The sequence below is a fragment of the Motacilla alba genome, chromosome 4A, assembly GCF_015832195.1.
Source record: "Motacilla alba alba isolate MOTALB_02 chromosome 4A, Motacilla_alba_V1.0_pri, whole genome shotgun sequence".
Lineage (NCBI taxonomy): Eukaryota > Metazoa > Chordata > Aves > Passeriformes > Motacillidae > Motacilla > Motacilla alba.
The window spans coordinates 8,270,869-8,289,045 of NC_052045.1; the positions used below are offsets into that span (position 1 = coordinate 8,270,869).

Sequence of the window (18,177 nt, forward strand, 5' to 3'; positions counted from 1 at the left end):
CAGGCAGATATGGATGTTTCCCTAAGGATGGTGACTGGATTTGGAAAACAATAACAAAAGTTTCTACAATTTTTACAACAGCCGATGTCAATAACAGAATCATTACAAGTGTGATACTAGTATTGATTTTTCAGAGTATTTTTATTACTGTTTCAATTGTACAATTTCCACATTAGAGAACAATACATAATGTACAGTACATAACTTGCATGGTTCCCAGGTTTTAAAGTCATGTGCCAAGCTTCAGGCTGCAAAAGAGAGTTCACCATGCCTAAAATGAAAGCAGGCACATACACACGGTTCTACATTGCTGCAGCATTAGCACAATCTTGTGTGGCAAATGCAACATTATGAGCACCACCTGTCATTGGGAGACTGCATGTACCAAAGGGTTAATGACATGGATCCTTAACATTCTGCCCCTGTTGCATTTTTTCATGTCAAAGTGACATCACTAGAAAAACACATTAAGCAGTTTAGTCCTTGGTTTTAGAAGTCAGTGAAAGGGTACAGCTAGTGAAACACCTCACAAAATGAAATTACAAATTTGATACACATTTTGCATAGTTAAAATTATGTCTGGATAACTTTGTTTACTAGATTTTTTTTCTTCTGGCCTTTGTACTTTTGCTTTGAGCTGAACAGTTCTTCAAAATACTCCCTCATTCAGTAGCCCCCAGTCACTTCAGATACCTTTCCATTACTTTGGCTGCTTGCTTTTCCTTAACATCTTTTAACCTTTTGTATTCCTCCTACAGCAATATGCTGTGCCAGACATCCACTCCCTTACCTTTGGCTACTCGTGTTTCTTTTCTTCAGCTTTTCTCTCCTCTTCAGTCACTTCCCCTTTCTTCTGTTACTCTTCACAACATCTCTGAGCTCTTTCTCATCTTCAGCCTTTCTGACTATCTCTTGATAGAGAGACAATGCCACAGGTTTCTCCTTGTTGCATTCAGTTGCTGTTGCTATTTGCAATACCACTTCTAAATCCTTCAAAAGCATTCACCTCTAGGTGCCTCATGCTTTCCATAATTACACATGGAAAGTTTTTAATATTTTTTTATAGTGAATAGAAGATGAAAATCCAACTCACTGCCTTGAATTGGAGCTAGAAAGAAGGAGGCTTATAGAGGGAAACAGAATGAAATATAATCCCAATGAAATTGTGCATATTCTCTCTCTTGAACTTGGGGTTGTTTGGGTTTTTTCCCTTTTAGCATGAAGTTAAACTTCTTCACAGTGTGTCAGCATATTGTCATTGCTGTTATTTTCTGCTACAGTACACTTAAGCATGATCACATTTGCTTCTTTAATCTGTTCATATGAGTTGTTACAAATTCCCACTGTTCTCTGCTAAATTCTTTTTAACTAGTCCCTAGCATCAGGAAAATATCAGCCTCCTACCTGTTGACACCAGAACAGGGGAGGGAAAAATCCCATGCATCCTCTGAACTGCAGAGGCTGCTGAGATAAACACACTTTTCACTGACTACTTACAGCACATGCAGCTCTGCCAGTTTTGCAAACCTACTGTGTGCAAAATGAAAGCTGCTCTTCCTTCACAGTCTCTTAGACTTTTAAGTCAAAAGCAAGTTGCTTATAAATTGATTGTCTGCAACTTGCTTTTTAACAGTAATTGTAACTTTGATCTCTGCTTCTGTTATAGATTTGGACTTGTTTGGTTTTGTTGGAAGCTTTTTTTTCCTGTTGTTTGTTGAGTCCAATGCAACGAGCCCAAGTGTTCAGCAGCACAGGGAGCCAAGCCAGGCTTTGCTCATTTGCCCCAGCCCTGGCCCTAGCAACAGGCAGGAACATTACTACAACCAGACAGAGCTCCTGTTGTCACACAGCTCTGCTCAAGCAGTTTCCATTCAGGTTTCAAGTCTGCACACAAGCTAATCACTCACTTAGATTAAGAACCACTTTGAGTATTTAACTGTATTTTTTTTAGTATGGCTTTAGGCTTATTTTTCTGTTAGTTAAACGTTTAAAAGGAAAATTCTTCATTAAAAAGCACTATACATTTTGAGATAAGCTAGTGCCTGTGAAAAGTCCTAGGTTAGTTACTTTGGAAAGTGCAGTCCTCCATACAGCCAAAAACATAAGAGCAACAGTGCAGGCACCTCTGACCTGCCTGCAGCAGTGAGGTGCCAGCCCAGGGACCAAGGGGAAGGGTGATTAGCCCCTGGTTTGATTCCCTGCTGACATCCCCAGGGACAGCAGTTCTGAGCACGTGTCAGCCACAGCATCACTGCCAGCACACGGACTGACAGCAAGCTGCCAGTTCCAGCAACTCCATTTCTGCCTCTGAGTCAACACAGAATCATCATCCTTGAGGTAGACGAACAGATATTCCAACACACTTTTCCTGCACCTTTCAGTATCAAGTAAAAACACCTATTTTCAAGCACTGGAACTAGTGATTTCACTTTTGCCCACAGCATTATCCCTACTGTATCATGTCTGGAATGAGCTCTTTTGTATTACATTTGATGCTCTACATTTTCAAAGCACATCCAAAAATCAGCTACATGAGGATTACATTAAACCCTACAATTGAATCATAGTATTTGAATATATATATATATATATGTATATACAAACACACTATATATATATGTATATATTACATCTCTATACTTTTATGGCCAACTTATAAGCCCCTGAGAACAGAGTTTATGCAGAAACACTGGCACCAATAACACTAGAAGACGCAGCTTTATTTAGGTGTAATTAGCATAGAAAGCACCTGGAATTATTTATATTTTCTATTTATAATAGATTAACTCTTTGGATATTTTCATAGCTATATTAAGAATACATTTGTTAATCTTAATATCTATTGTGGAAAGATTATATTTACATACAAATACACAAAGACTTGATGTGAAAGAGCAAGAAGGAAGAAAAGAAAGTGCCTGCTCTTGTGCCCTTCTTTATATACATGGGTAGTGCCTTTAAATCAATTCATATGAGTGTGGGTCCCAGCTGTGAATTAAAGTTACAGGCTCTGTTTCATAATGCTTTATGCATCTATGATTTTAACAGACTATTTAAACTGTTTTTACAAATACCTCCTACAGTAACTGTGTCTGTGGGCTCAGGCATCCAGCCCTGAGAGAAACATAAAGTCTGTCCCCCCCTGCATTTGTAAAAATCTCCCAGCTAGGGCACATGTTCAGAATTAACTGTTTTTACAACTCTCTACCGAAACACACCTGTCCACCCAGCACAGAGGATGATCCCTCAAGGTCCAAGGAGGATCCCTCAAGCCTTCTGATCTGCGCTGGGACCCACCACAAACCCTTACTCCTTCCCTGTTGTAAGGCTTGGACAAGTCATTCAAGTTCATCTTGGTGACAGTAACAGCTTGCTTAAACTGCAAAAGGAGCCCAAACCCAATTCAAAATAGATTCCAGCTGTGGTTTTGTATCTACCTACAGCTGTCGCTGTCCATAAAAAGTGACTTCAGTTCAAGATACCAACATTACATCACCTGTGAAAGTGTAACTGTCCATTTTTCAGAGTACAGGAGCTTCTTATATTGGCTACATTCTTCACTAAAGTCTCCTAATACAATCTTTGTTTGCAACATACTTTGAAAGACAAACTAAACATGTTTGCAATACTTCAACAGGAAAATGGAATTCTTTCCAGACTGAAGGAATATGAATTTTAATAAGTCAATAATGACAACATTTTTGCAGGTAAGAAGTGCAAATTCGTGTGCATTACCTCTGAGAATTTTACACTGCTACCTATAGGGAATTTTTCATTTTCTTCATTTTGATGTGCTTTACCAGTTGAATAGTACATTTTGACCAAGAGTCATAAAGTATATTTGACTGCTGCCTCCTGACTGTACAGATGCAAAGAACACCTTGAAAGGGGAAAAAAAAAAGAAAAAAAAAGATGCTACTGTCAGTTTATATTTATGAAAATATTTTTACTCATATAAGAAAGGTGATAGAATGCCACAGTCCCAAATACAAGGATATACATATATCACAATTGAATTTTAATCCCATGAGAAACTTTTTAAAGTGAAACTGTGCGTGTGGTACAACTGCATTTTTTAAATGTATTTCTTTCCCTATTTGAAAAGACATAGAAGAACATTAAAAAATAATTAAGGTTTTATAACTTCAGTTTTCTAAATGTGACAGTGTGACTAAACAGATTTCAGAGAACATTTACCAAAATTGCTATATGCAAGAAATCACACCTGATTATCCATAACCTAGTGTTTGCAATTAAGAGGGTTGGGGTTTTTTTCCCCCCATGATGACTGCTCTGAACTGCCTGTAATTTCAGTAGCCCAGGAAAGGCAGTCCTGTAGCTGGGGATTTTTGGGGCTCACTCACTAACCCTCCCCACTACACCTGTGGTGCTGCGCAGTTCACCATGCCTGCATCTGTCAGCACTGACAGCAGGGAAGGCTGGGTGGAATAGAGTTCTAACAGCTGGTGGTGGGAATGTGTGCAACATCCCTAATGAATATCCACAATGGGTGCTTTGTGGGACCAGTGACTACACTGGCTTTGAAGAGGGAAGTAATACCAAGGTAGGAAATAACCAATAACAAATTACCAGAATCAACTGGTCTGTCATAGTCAGCTATTACTCATTTCTGCTAAGTCACCATACTCTGACTCTGTAGTCATCTCTGTACCTTGTCATTTCTTTCACATAGAAATTTCAGCTTCTGTGCTTTCTTGTGCATAAATACTCCTTCCAGATTTCCTGTTTCCACAGAGCGTAGTTCAATCGCTTTTTCTCCCCAACCCATGACCTGATTGGACTGAAGGTAAGCTAGAAGAAAAAAAAAAAAAAAAAGAAAAAAGGTACTATTTAACAGCTGAAAGACTGATTCTTTTATGTTAATTATGGATGTGATGCATTTCTCTTTGATAGCGATATATCTGAATTATTTGTATTTTAAGTTTACACAAAAAAGCCTTAGGAATAGTAACTAAATTTCAGTTTGTCCTCTCAGACTTATTTTGAAGTCTATACATAAATCTGAACTACTACTGTATATCTTAGACTCACAAAAGCTTGGAGAAAACTCTGAAGGGCATCTTGTTTAACCACTGGCCCCCTGCAAAGTGGGGCCAAAATAGACAAGGCTACTCAGGACCTTGTACAGATATGGTTTGATGGATATTTCACAACCTTTCCAAGACCCTGCTGCAATGAATCATTACTTTCAAGGCTGAACATTTCTTCCTAATATCTTGGTGCAACTTGTGCCCATCTTTGCCTCTCATTCTTTAACTGTTCATAGTCAAGAAAAGTCTTGACTGTCTTCTCTGTACCCACTGCACTCTGTTCCTATTGGGAAACTGGGTTTGTATTTACTATGGAGTTCAGCTTAGTCTGAAACCTAAATAATTCAGAATCTGAGTCCATGGCATGATTAATTTGGTGTCTTCCCATCCCTGATTATATGCAATATTTCCAAAACCAAAAGAAGATATTCTAGCACTGTGAAGCTTACAACAATACTCCCTTTAAATCTGGCAATAAGAAACTGGAATAGTGATGAAGGAGTTAAGACCACAGATTTCAAATTAGGCATAGTTTCAGTGAAAGCCCTCTGACTGGTACTTGTATGGGCTTCCAAGGTAAAATCACATTAGCTATGCTCTATTGGTAGTCAATGCTCAGAAATTGTTCCTCTTGCTCAACTATCAACAGTTATTTCATTAGTCTGAGAATTCTGTTGCTCTAAAAAGATGCAGAGGGAATGCGTGCACTGGACTGGGTTTTAGCTTCATTGGACAGTGTATATCTGCCCTAAATTATTAGTGTGAGAAAGGTCTGCTTCCTAAAACCTTCTGTGTTAAGTTTTTGTCTAAAAATTGAACTTTCAGTACAGACTGATACCGGAAACAACAGCCCGCAATCCTGCTCGAGAAGGACAGCAGAAAATAAAGGCAACGTGCCCACATGACTCTATATACATCTAGCAGGGTTGATTTAATATTAATTTGGAATCCTTGCTTTATAATTGCTGTTAGAACAAATGTATGAAAATCATACCTCCCTGGAAACACATATGGTTTGGTTACAGTGTTGTGATTTTAGTTTCCTCAGAGTCTATAAATTTCCCCTAAATCTGTTCAGAAGATTTTCATTTATTCTTTGTGCACACTGAGGGCTTCCCTGCCACTAGTGCTGAGAGCAAGATAATTCTTTCCCAGTATTCCAGTCATGAGTAAAAAGGAAGAAATGAACCTGTTTTAAAAGCAAAGCCGCAGTGAGTAACCAAGGGTGAGTGGCAAAAGAGGAGGAGTATTTTCTAAAACTCAAACACATGAAATGAATACATTTTACAATCTTTTCTTTATGGTTCAGGCTGTACAACAGGGCACCGTTGCTGTAGGCTGCAAAGAAAGTGTCATTAACATTTCTGAACAGTGCAGCAGTAGCAGGATGAGCCCAGGGCAGCACCCATGCAGTCTACAGTATCTGAAAAGTAAGCCCAGACCACACATAAAGTAAAGAACATCAAAATTATACAAGACTCAAACTTTTGCTATTTTTTGTACCAACTGACATCACATTAACCTTTTCAAACTTCATTTTTGAACACAACAGAGAGGAGGCACCTGTGGTTCTAGGGGTGGGAAGCAAGGCAGGTGCATATGTATAAACAGCATGAAACAATTCTGTGGCTACACTGTTTAGTATAGGTCATATATGTCTAGCAACAAAGAACTAATAAAGTCTCCTGATCTTTTCCACTAGATGAAATTTACACTCCAGCTGCCACTATGCTGTGTCTGTATCTATGCCTCTGGCAGATTTCAATTTGATAGCTAGCTTCCTTGCAGCTCCCAGTAACCACTTCATTAGTCTCTGCTGCAAGCTCTAGGTCATCTGCTGGGCCACCTCTGCTGTGTTCTGAAGAGATCTGACCTGCAGGCAGTATTCAAACAGGAACAGAATAAACCAGATACACCAAGATCAGCCCTGATGCTCGGCTGCCTGGCCAATATACCCAGAATTTGGCAACTGACAATGGCAGGTTTAAGTACAAGTAGCATAAAATCTCAGTTTTGTAGCAGAATCAAAAAATTCTTTCCCAAATTTCTTCTGTGAAACAGCATGCAAACAAAATGGCTTCATGACACCATTTGCACAGTTGTCCAATAACAAGGACTTATCCATACATGGAGATTAATTTGAAGGATAGCAGGCTATCCAATTCAAAGGTCAGCACTGAGTCATGATAATCCTCCCATGTGGGAGCTTTTAGAGGTGTTTCATGTGAGATGAACTGAGAGCAGATACTCAAAGTTGTCTTATTTTGGAACAATAGCTCCTATACCACGAGCACCTTGGGAATAGTTACTTTGAGTCCACTTTCCACTTCAGCTTTAGATAAAAATATCCTATGCTTCCAGCTGGTATGTTGTGGAGCATTGAGGCAGTAATTTAACCACCTTTTGGTAACACTGTCTGTTTCTCTACAGAATAGTCTTGCTTCTAAAATGTACAGGGAAAAGGAAATAAAGACTTTTACTAGTTCCTCTGGGAATATGCAGCTTTGTGTCAACCCTTTATGGCTACGTATTGTAAGTACATTACTCACACAAAAGGGCAAGAGTGCTCCCAAATCTTATTAACCTGATGTTCTTAATGCCTTTTTAAAACCTGTTTTATAGAAAATATTACAGCTATATTTATATTTAGCCCTACATATGTGTACATCTTTCAGATTAAACATAGAATACTTCTACAGGTTTTTAATTTCCCATGGGATTTCAGCTTCCTCTCTCTGATTTCTTATTAACAGATTGGTCACAGAGGTCCCAATTTAAAACTATGAGAAAGATATATTTAGATTCTCTGCCCTAAATCCATCGATTATAATACAAACTTTTTTATTTTTTGTATCAAAATACTCTCACCAACCACGAACTTTTCTTTCAAAACACGTGTTTAAAGAAATCAAGAAATGAGCAAAGGATGACTAGAGAGCACCCTTAACACAAGACCCTTCTGTCTCTGCAACAGAGAGTGAAAACTGAGATATGCTCATACAGACTTCAGAAGGTTTGAAATGGGCATAGAAATCCCAGGAAAACATGATCTTTTAAGAAACTGTCAAGTTGCCCCAAGCTGGGCCATTCAAATAACAGTTATTCACACTTCTCTTATAATAATTTTGTCTGCAGCCAAGGATATCAAAGAATTAAGAAAATTAATAGGAGTTAGGGGTAAAATAATTAAAATAACAGTTAACAGAGGCCCTTATCTGAAGTTTGAGTTGTGTGTTTATAGGTTAGTTTAATTTTTAGTGGAAATATAATTTCAATCAGAAGTCAGATTTCATTTGTACCACATCCCAAAGATGGGCTTTCTCTAAAACTACTCCGGTAGAAGTGAAAGGAAAAAAGTGAACATCCTTGATTTTTCACTGTGGTATCCAGTTTCCTCCAAGCTAATAACAGGCTTCTGTGCAGTATAACTGTCTTGGGCTTGTTTTGTTGGTATGTTTGTTTTAAAATAAAGAACAGGAATGGGACAGAAATTAGCAAGTAATAAACCCAAAAATTTGCCTGTGTTGTTCTTCGTTTTCCCCATACTGAAGCCCTATGGGAAAGGTGAAACAAACAGCTGCAGTACAACCAGAATCTCCTCCTACACAGCCAACTGCAAGCATGGGGAGATTAAGAATCTATCACAAATACCCTGGGCTGGCAGCCCTATGAATTTAAAGTGCTAAAATGAAGGGCCCATTTGACAGCAGTTACAGATCTCTTCAGTAACTGACCCCTCAGTAGCTGTGAATTTCTACATAAAATGCTGTGAGCTATGAACAACCAAAACACTTCTTCCCCTCTCTAATTCACATAATTCTCCCTGTGGAAACTGGTGGTAAGCTGCACTCTCAGTGAAGTCTGTCTCTATAGTCAATGTGTGATGCAATAAACAGTGTGACAAGAATACAGACTGTGTCCAAATAGGAAGCCCCTACTGCAATCATTGGCTGTGTTAACACAAACACCCATAAATCTGTTTACCCTTTTACACATCTGGTTTGCTCAGAAGCTGCTTTATGTGCCATACAACCATTTTCACATAGATACAAACCTCATAAAGAAGTCAGGCTTCATGCAGCAGCATCTTATATTTAATAGAGAGCTATTTTTCATACATACCTACAGATGCTGGCATTTCTCCCCACTGTAGAACAGTCTCCTTTGTGAAATGCCCATATATATCAATGTAGATGCCTTCATCTTCATAGGTGAGCAGGAGCTCCATGCCACTGGTGTTCGGGAGGATGATGATGGCATGGGGGCGAATCGTCCCCTGGATCTAGAATCGTATTTTACTAAGATTTATATCAGAACACAGACTGCAATTTCAGTGATGACATTGATCTAACTAGCTTGGCAGAGCAATAAAAAGAACTAGCTCATGGCTCATGGAAAGTGAAAGAAATGCCTGTTCTCAGAGGCTGTATAGTTTGCTAGTAAGCCTCTGAAACAGACTTTCTCCCCTTCTCCTCCCTTTGAATATGACAGCAGGTTTGCAAATAAATCAATGTTCAATAGTTCGCATTAAATTTACCAGTTTTAATTGGTTTCAAGAAGCCATGGAGCCATTGAGACACAATAATATTTACTTAGTCCCTCACAAAATACTTGCATTATATAAATAGGAGAAAGGTGAAATAAATTTGAATTCACAATTTTTTCAGAAGATGAAGGACAGAAACTTCCACATTCCAGGAGATCAGTGCTTTCACTTTCCATGATATTTCCCTTCCCCCACTCACAAGTTAAAAACCTGCAAATTTAATAATATTTATCTTGCTGTAAAAAGTTCCCTGGACCTTGTCACTCTGTCTTTCCCTTCCCAGATCCTTCACTACAAATAGCTGCCCATTTGACTGCTGTTGGGCACACCTCTGCATGCCACAGGAGCAGTGCATTTCACTCACACGAATCTCTCCCAGAAGCCAACATATCCCAAGCAAAAAAATCCAAAACCAAAGGTGAAGTATACAACCACGAAGGTGGGGTTTTATGAAAGCATTTTTGAAAGAAAAAGAGGACAGCCTTAAAAAAACAGTAACAAAGCACTTCCTTGTTTAAAGCGCTACTCAAAACAGGATGTTAAATAGTAAATTAAACCACCACAATTAATATTCTTATAGGAAGCATATGACTGGAGCTTTACATCATTCTCACAAGCCAGCCACACACAGGTCTTTTTTTTTTCCCATCAAGCACAGACATTTATGCACACTGTAAGGGCACAACGAACAATAAAAGAAGCACTGAAGCTGTACTTGCCAAACTGAATACACTCAGGCCACCCACTTGACTCCGTGCCTCCGCAACAACTATCCGTAACACTAGAACGGGGATCCAGAGCCGCAGAGCAATTTTAATGCGCCGCCTTGGGACTCGCATGAGTGACCGCAGCAGGTAAGAGATGAAGAAAGAGGTGGGGAACCAGGAAAAGAGGCTACCAGAAAGCAAGAGTATCTCAAGTCAGCCTGTTACAGTCTGGGCTATTGCCACCACAAAGCTCCTTGAGGTAAGTATGAGGTTCTAGCTCTTCTAAAATAATAGAGTATCAAAAAAGATAGAGCTGCTGTAGCAGCTGATTTATTTCAGGTCTAAAACTCTGAAAGAAAAATATATTTTTAGTCCGTGCTAACTTGTGGCTGAAGAGCTCACACAAATGCAGTCAGTCTCAGGTGCCCCACATATTCAGGGCAGTCACCTGGGAAATCTCTCTCATCAGGTACCTAATTGTATTTGCAGCCAGTTGAAAAAGTAAAGCCTCTAAGAAAGTTCACTTTTTTCCTTTGCCTTTCTTCTCTTGGGCAATTATGCTAATGATCCTTTTGACAAGTCACTGCTCACCTTCCTCAGCAACCCACTTCCAGAAAGGCACGTGGGTACCACGCTTCAGTTTACAAACTGATGGGAATTTATCATAGCTGACTAGTTAACAAAGGTAGTGTCAGATTAAATAAACCCTCTAACAAGACAAATACTAAGCACCTTAAAAAACCAACACAGAAATAAACAGTACAAGCCTTTAGCAGGTGATTCAACAGTTAGAACAGCTAGAAGTGATTTTTCAGTTAAGAGCAGTCCATAAATCTAACAGCCAATGTTACACACTGTGTCCATCAGGAACACCGGTCTGACAGAACATGGAGGCTGTGGCTTGCAGGGGCAGCAGAGTGATCAAGTGGCTTGCACAGGAGGAGTGGGGTTTTCATTTGGGTTGAAAACGAGGGGCTGAGAGTGGAGAAAAGTTAAAAATAGATGGATACAGCACAGGCTGCAACATGCAGATCTAGGATAACATTTCTTCAGACCTCCCAAGCATAACTTTGGGACACATGCTCTGGGGATGCAAGGAGGCCATGGCACCCCCAGCCCCTGTGGAGCACTGTTGACTTCAGGGAGGGTTCAAGTGTGCACAGAAGTTTCTCTATCTGGGGTCTCTCATCAGACTGGAGTCAGTCTGGAACCTGCCAGTTTGCTGAGCCTAAGCCCCCAAGATTCTCTGGCTTTTGAGACTCACAGCTTTGAAAAGAATAGCCAAAAAATAAGCATACAAACAAAAATCTAAAAATATTAACACCATAGGAGAGACTTCTTATTGGACAGTCCCATGCTAGCCATTCACTTCTGCAGGGCAATTTGCTGTTATCTGAGCTAAAGCAGGAATTTAGTGCTCACCATCACCTCAAACAGAGACACAATGCAGGATGTACACATACGGCTGAAATCAACACCTTCATGCTAACTTACTGACAATCTAATGAGAAAGTCCCAAGGAAAATGTAAAACTTCTTCAGAATTTACAGAGTGGTTTCATGGGCAACTGAATGGCAAGAAGATCAGCAAATTTGTTTAGTCTGAAACTGGTTTCTGCTGCCTGCACAGCAGCAGATTGTAAAAGTCACCTAAATTAATGTAGATATTATTGTGTCTTCGACTGTTTAAGTCCTACATTTCCAGGATAAATCAATTAAAAATAGTACTGTCCATACAATAGGCTTTCCGACATTAAACCACTAAAATTTATATTCTAAATGCGATAAAAAGCATTTAAACAGGACTTCAGTGTTATGAAACTATGTGAAAAGTGGTTTGTATTAGCTGCCACTAATCATTCTATTGAAAAATAGCACAACTCTTAACCTGATCATCATCAATACAGAGCCCAAAGAACAAAGGCATTAATGTAGTTTTTTGGATTCTCTTACGTGTGTTGGAAGGTACAAGTCATACACAGATCCAGAGTCCACATCAATGGCATGAAATCCCACTACTGAGCCATATATGACCTTTAGTCTTTGCCCATTTTCAACAGTCAGGTCAACTGATAGTGGTTTGTGATGAAGTGAGGTAAAGGACTGGAAAAAAGAAAAATGCAGTTTGTAGCACAATAAAACTGTTGGTTTGCAGAACTACATTTAGGATCCTAAGAAGTCTCAAAAGTTAGACAGCTATTTAGGTAAAATAGTAGGTTACATTTAAGGAGCTAAGTATCCATCATCCACTGAGCTGCAAGGACAGTTGGATAAATCATTTGTGGTTTGAAAAAGAAATCAAGATTCTAGAAATGGACTGGGCAAAAAGTAGGTTGACGACCACTGTGTTTTATTTCATCCCCTTTTGAGGGAAATCAACATCGAGTTTGTCAATTCAAATGCACATTTTGGCACAGCACCTGCTGAGTTTGGCTGGGGTAGAGAGAAGCAAGTTATTCACATCTAACACTCATGACTGTGACAGTTTCATGTTTGCCATCTCCAAAGTACATCAAATGCACTACATTTTCTTTAAAAGAATACTCAGTTTATCTTTAGCTAGAATAAACGTTATACAAAACAACAAAAACAAAAGCAGAGCGTAGATGAGAGTCAGTGAGAGACAGTGACACATCTGAACCAAAGTGATGTTTCACTTACCTTAAAAGCCATGAATTTGTGATAAGGCTTTGGAGCCCAAGCATAAACCTCCACAGAGTTTTTCAAAGCGATTACAAGGAATTTGATTCTCTCATATTTTACTGTAATACAAGAAGAACAATTCCTTAGGTACCAGACAGACGCTTCAATCAAAGACCATCTCATCACATGAAATAATTTCAATGGATTACTTGTAGAGGTAGACATTACCCATCATGGGATACTAATGCATCTGGACATCAATGTTTAATACCACCAGTGACAATACCTTGACTGGAAACCTACAATTAATTTATTTTCAGTAAAGCCAAGTGAATGTTACCAATATTTATATATTCCTTTTCATATAGTGATGAAAAAAAAAATCTTACTATTCAGAGAAAAAGGTCTTGACCGTGCAGCTAAAGCAACCTGCTTGATTTTTAAGTATGAACACACCCCACCACTACTGGTTGTGAGTAAGCTACTGTTGGAGGACTAGTGGTTGTTGGCTGAACAATTCTGCCAGACTTGGCAGGATGAATTTCCATTTCACTGCTCATCTGTGGGTTAAATCCCCAGGTGCTGTGTGGGTGAAGGACTCCCATCTTTCTGAGATGAGTAAGCATTTAAGAGATGAGCAATTTCCCCAAGAAAACTAAGGTCATTCTGGGCCCATTGAGAATAAATGAAGAATCATGCATTGAAAATTAAGATTTCTTTGTGCATTGTGTTTTCACAATGGAAAGCAGGATGCTATCTCACATGGCAGAGAACAAGAAAACTCAGCAAACTCCACCAAAATGCAGAACAGTAATTTTTTTTCTTTTCCTTTTCTACCTGGAAAATAGCTGTACAACCAAAGGTCAAGATACAAGAAGATTCACCAAGAGAAAAACAGCAGCAGCTGTGCTGTCAAAAACGCAGGAGTGGCTTGTCATATGTAAACACAGGAGCTCCTACCAAATGTTTGCCTAATTTTAGGATAAGTATTTTGTCGTTGTGTTTTTTAAAAATGCACCAAACCCAAGGATGAGCAACGGAAGCGGAATATGTGGGTGCTTAGCTGTAATCACAGTTAAAGTAACAACACACATCTGTTTCATATTTGTCCTTGAGTTTGACCCCTGCCACTCCTAAAGCCAAAAAGCAAAATCGTCAAGCAAGGTACTAATGAGAAGCAGCCACCTCACATTTCCTGCACTCCTCTCTATCATGGCTTTATTTGACTTCGAAGAAAGTGCCACTTTCACACCCTCCTTCACCAAAGCAAAACTTGTGCCACATATCCACCCCCACAGTTAAATGACAGAAATTGTCACAATCCTCACATTAACCATGAAGAATGAGCTGCCTGAGAGCCCAAGAAAAGTGAGATGGTACCATTTCCAGGGTGTTTAAACAAAGGCATATTTGGGTCTTTCATGAGAGAGAAAGGGATGAGCTGATCTACCTAAGGACATCCTACGAATATGATTCACTAGGACTTGAACTAGGTCCAATTTCTTAGCAGTTACCTAGGGCCAAGAGGGAAGATGAGGTGGAAATCATCAGTTCAATTAAAACCTTAAGTAACTACAGAAAAACGGAACCACTGACTGAGCACAGACCATGGCTGGCACTCCCTCCTTCCAGCCATTACAGGAACAGCCATAACATCATCTGGTAACTGCTGCAAGAAGAGATGCTGCCTGAAATGACAGGGAACAAGGCACCTGCCATGTACAACAGGGAGTCTTGAAAGAACTCAAGAGATATTCACCCAATGCAATCCTGAAACAAAGCTGAAAAACGCTGCTGTCACAAGATGAAAAAGGAGCATGATTGACCATCTCTAAGGAAAAACCAGGAAATCCTTACCGACTTTGTAGTGCACACAGCCTTCCAGGTCCCCCACGGACACCCAGCCTTGCCGCTTCTCCACCTCTGGATCATTGCGCAGAATTTTATTTCTCAACCATGACAAGTAATACACCCTCAACTTATTCTTCTTCCCTGGGATTTGCAAGAAGAGACAGAACACTTTAACTCCCTGAAGTACAAACTCTCCCCCACTTACAAAAAACTAGAGTTTTGTGACCTTGAGTACAGTGGGTCCTTGTGCCTTGCCAGGGTGAGAGAACATGGCAAAGGCATGAAAGGAATGATGAGGACACACAGGGGGAACTGGCACAGGAGTAACTCTATGGCACTGGGCACATGTGCACTTACTGTGTGACTCAAACTTCACACAACATTTTCACACCTGACTAAAATTCCTCCCTCGGGCCAAAGAACAGGTTTCTACAGACACAGGTGTTATCAGAAACCACACTAACTGTTTATCCTGGAACACAGGCATGTCCTACAATGGCCACTTCTAATAAGCTATTGATGTAGTTCCAATTAACTGTCAGTCTTCATTCAAAGTAGCTATTTTTCTTCTGGATGCCTTTACACTTGAGAATTATTTTGTCATCCTTCATCTCAATCACTCTTTTTGTTGTATTAGTTCATAAGCACCCTACAGTCAACAGCACTCTGGGACCACAGATTACTCTGAAGAGAAGGACTATGTCATGTCCCAGCAACAACTGGACCTGGCAGCATGGGACAAACAGCTGCTGGCACGGCCCACCATGATGAGTCTGGATTGGAGATGAGCTGCTACTCCTTGTTGAACCCACACCTCTGACCTCGGTATGTACTGTGCATCCTTTGAGGCCACTCTCAGCCATGGGGAATAAGGCCAGAGTCCAAACTGTTTCCTGGCAGAGGTAGAAAACCCCCACTTAATGTTATTGATGCTTTCACAATACAGATCATTCTCATGTTCCTGCTCATACCTCTTGTTGAACACAGGACGAGGTTATATCATGGTAATGCTAATAGAACTGCACTTAGATAGTTGCTCACCCATCATAGAAACCAGAAAAGTGACAAACTATACCTTGCAGAGAATCAGCCCATTTTAGGAATATGAAACACTCTGTACTTCCCACAAACCATTTTACACATTAACCAGGCAATGAATTGTCACAAAGCAACTCTGGAATGGGAGTGTAAATGTTAAAAATTCAGGAGAGTTTTCCTCTTAACAAGAATAACTGTCCTGTGATTTTCTGAAAGAGGAAATTCCTCAACCTAGTTTATAACCTAATTCTTCTTTTTAATTGCCTCCAACCCCAACGTGGGTCAGACACTTTTAGCCACTGAACCAACCTGATATAGTAATTAGCACATTGAGTCCTTCCAGAACATCCATTTGCTGGAACCGTCTCCTTGTGATCAGCGTATAAACTCTTCCTTGCCCACTTCTGTCCAGCAGCCACAATCCATTCTCAGTTCCCACCAATAAATTTACCCCTGTCGATACATGAAAAAAATACTGCATAAGTCACCTAATGATTCAGAGGTCACTGAATGTTCATTGTTTTGAGAACCAATTTTTATTTAATCTCACTTAATGGAACCTGATAATTTCTCTGTTGCTCTGTGGATGACTTCCCAGAAGAAAAAAGATCTCACTATTAGAATTTTTACTCAGCAGAACAGCTATATACCTATGGAACTTGAAGAATTAGTAGCTCTGCTAACTCAATGTTGATTTAAACAAAAAGGGAAATAGTCTGTGAACCTGAACTTCTCAGGTGACCTTGGAAGGTACCTGTGACCAGCACAAAAGTCCCAGTCCAGCACCATTACAGTAGTGACACAGGAGACCCAATTATGTGTTCCAAGGGTCCCTATTGACTACAAAACAAAACCCCAAAAATGAACAACAACCAAAAAATCCTCCCCAAACTCTCTTTTTCCAAATAGAACATTCAAATAATGGGGGCACCAAACTTGTGGGAAGAAGCACTGTGTTATAAGGAGGTGCAGGGTTTGTTTGAAAACAGTCTCTGGTTTGGAAAATGCCTTCAAATGCCAAATTAAGGAGAGAATCTATCTGAAATCCAACTGCTGCTAAGGAAGACAAGGCTCTGTTGGGTTGCTGACATCAGAGAATGTCAGAAACTGTGTTTGGCTGGAATGACATCTGTGTTTCTAATCAGCAGATTCTAAAGACACAACATAAGATATCCTGCTGTAACAAGCACCCTCCTCCACTGGCAATCTCTGACAAGTACCTGGTGCTCTTCAGCCTCAATGCACATTTAATTACACACCTTACCACACAGCTCTGTTCTTAAAATTCTGGATTCCTACAAACACACATTACGCAAAATCTGTGAAGCTATAAACTGGAAATCTACATTTGCTTTGGATAAGATTCCATCTACTTCATTCACTTGCCATTCCAGGCTCAAAAAGTGAGGAGAAAAAGGCTGGGTGAGTCCTATAGTATAACACTGTTCTTCTGAAGCAGAAAGACAGTTAAAACAACTCAAGAGTTTGGGTAATGTATGACTAGGACAAGGTCTACAGCTGTTGAGAGCAACCTGACTGCTGTATCTTGGTTTTACACCATGTGAAGCTGACCCTGTAAAAAGCATGTAAGTTTAAACAATGGGTTCAGTGATGTTCAGAATAAGCAGTGACAGCAGGAACTAAGCAAGACAAGCCTTTGGAAAGACCTGACCTGCTTTGGATCCTTGGAATACCTAACACATGACAGCAAAAGGCTTGGTGTTTGGATTATTTCCCCTGGGTCAGGGCTCTGTGATCAGCTGTACCCGTGTGCAGCTCAGATGAGTCTCATGAGCCACAAAAGCTGCTGAAACATTTGCAACTTTTGGCTCTCCCAACAGCACGGTTTCAACTTGCTGCTTGATCAAAACCTTTTCTCATTCTGATGCACAAAGTCCTTTGCAGCTGTATTTCATGTGTCTGCCATCTTGTCCCTGGGAGGGCAGGGCCGTGTAAGTGACACAGGTATCAGCTCAGGGATCCAGTCCAGCACTCTCTGCCAGGAGAGCAGCAATACAACTGTGAAATCTGCCTAGGAGACACTGCCAGCCCCTCCTGCTGTGCCTTCCCTCCACACACCTGCCCAAGGACTCCCAGCTTACCCCACAGAGCAGCACACAGGACCTCGGAGTTGAATTTCTTCTTGTATTTACGGATTTCTGGGCTGTCACTTTGTGGGCGGATATTGGTTGGATTGACATTGACAACGGAGCCCTTCCTTGCGTTTTCCCTCCTGACAGGCTCAGGTTTGGCACTAGATGCTGGAATGAAAGATACACACAGTTGTGGAAAATGTGAGTGTTTGGTTAAAGCTCATATCTGAACCACCTTGTTCATGGTAG

At 40.1% G+C, this 18,177-nt stretch overlaps 1 protein-coding gene across 2 annotated transcripts in view; it reads right to left on the minus strand.

Annotated features, from left to right (window-relative positions):
• Window positions 1-122: 122 nt before the first annotated feature.
• The window catches only part of NRK (Nik related kinase), an 89,572-nt gene continuing 71,517 nt past the window's right edge, over window positions 123-18,177 (minus strand). For both annotated transcript variants that reach the window (XM_038164568.1, XM_038164567.1), the window contains exons 24-31: window positions 17,938-18,096; window positions 16,145-16,288; window positions 14,804-14,938; window positions 12,965-13,065; window positions 12,257-12,406; window positions 9,174-9,333; window positions 4,673-4,812; window positions 123-3,880 (exon numbers count right to left, since the gene is read on the minus strand). In XM_038164568.1, coding sequence (XP_038020496.1) covers window positions 3,797-3,880; window positions 4,673-4,812; window positions 9,174-9,333; window positions 12,257-12,406; window positions 12,965-13,065; window positions 14,804-14,938; window positions 16,145-16,288; window positions 17,938-18,096 — 1,073 coding nt within the window. In that variant the 3' untranslated portion in view covers window positions 123-3,796. The remainder of the gene's footprint in view (window positions 3,881-4,672; window positions 4,813-9,173; window positions 9,334-12,256; window positions 12,407-12,964; window positions 13,066-14,803; window positions 14,939-16,144; window positions 16,289-17,937; window positions 18,097-18,177) is intronic.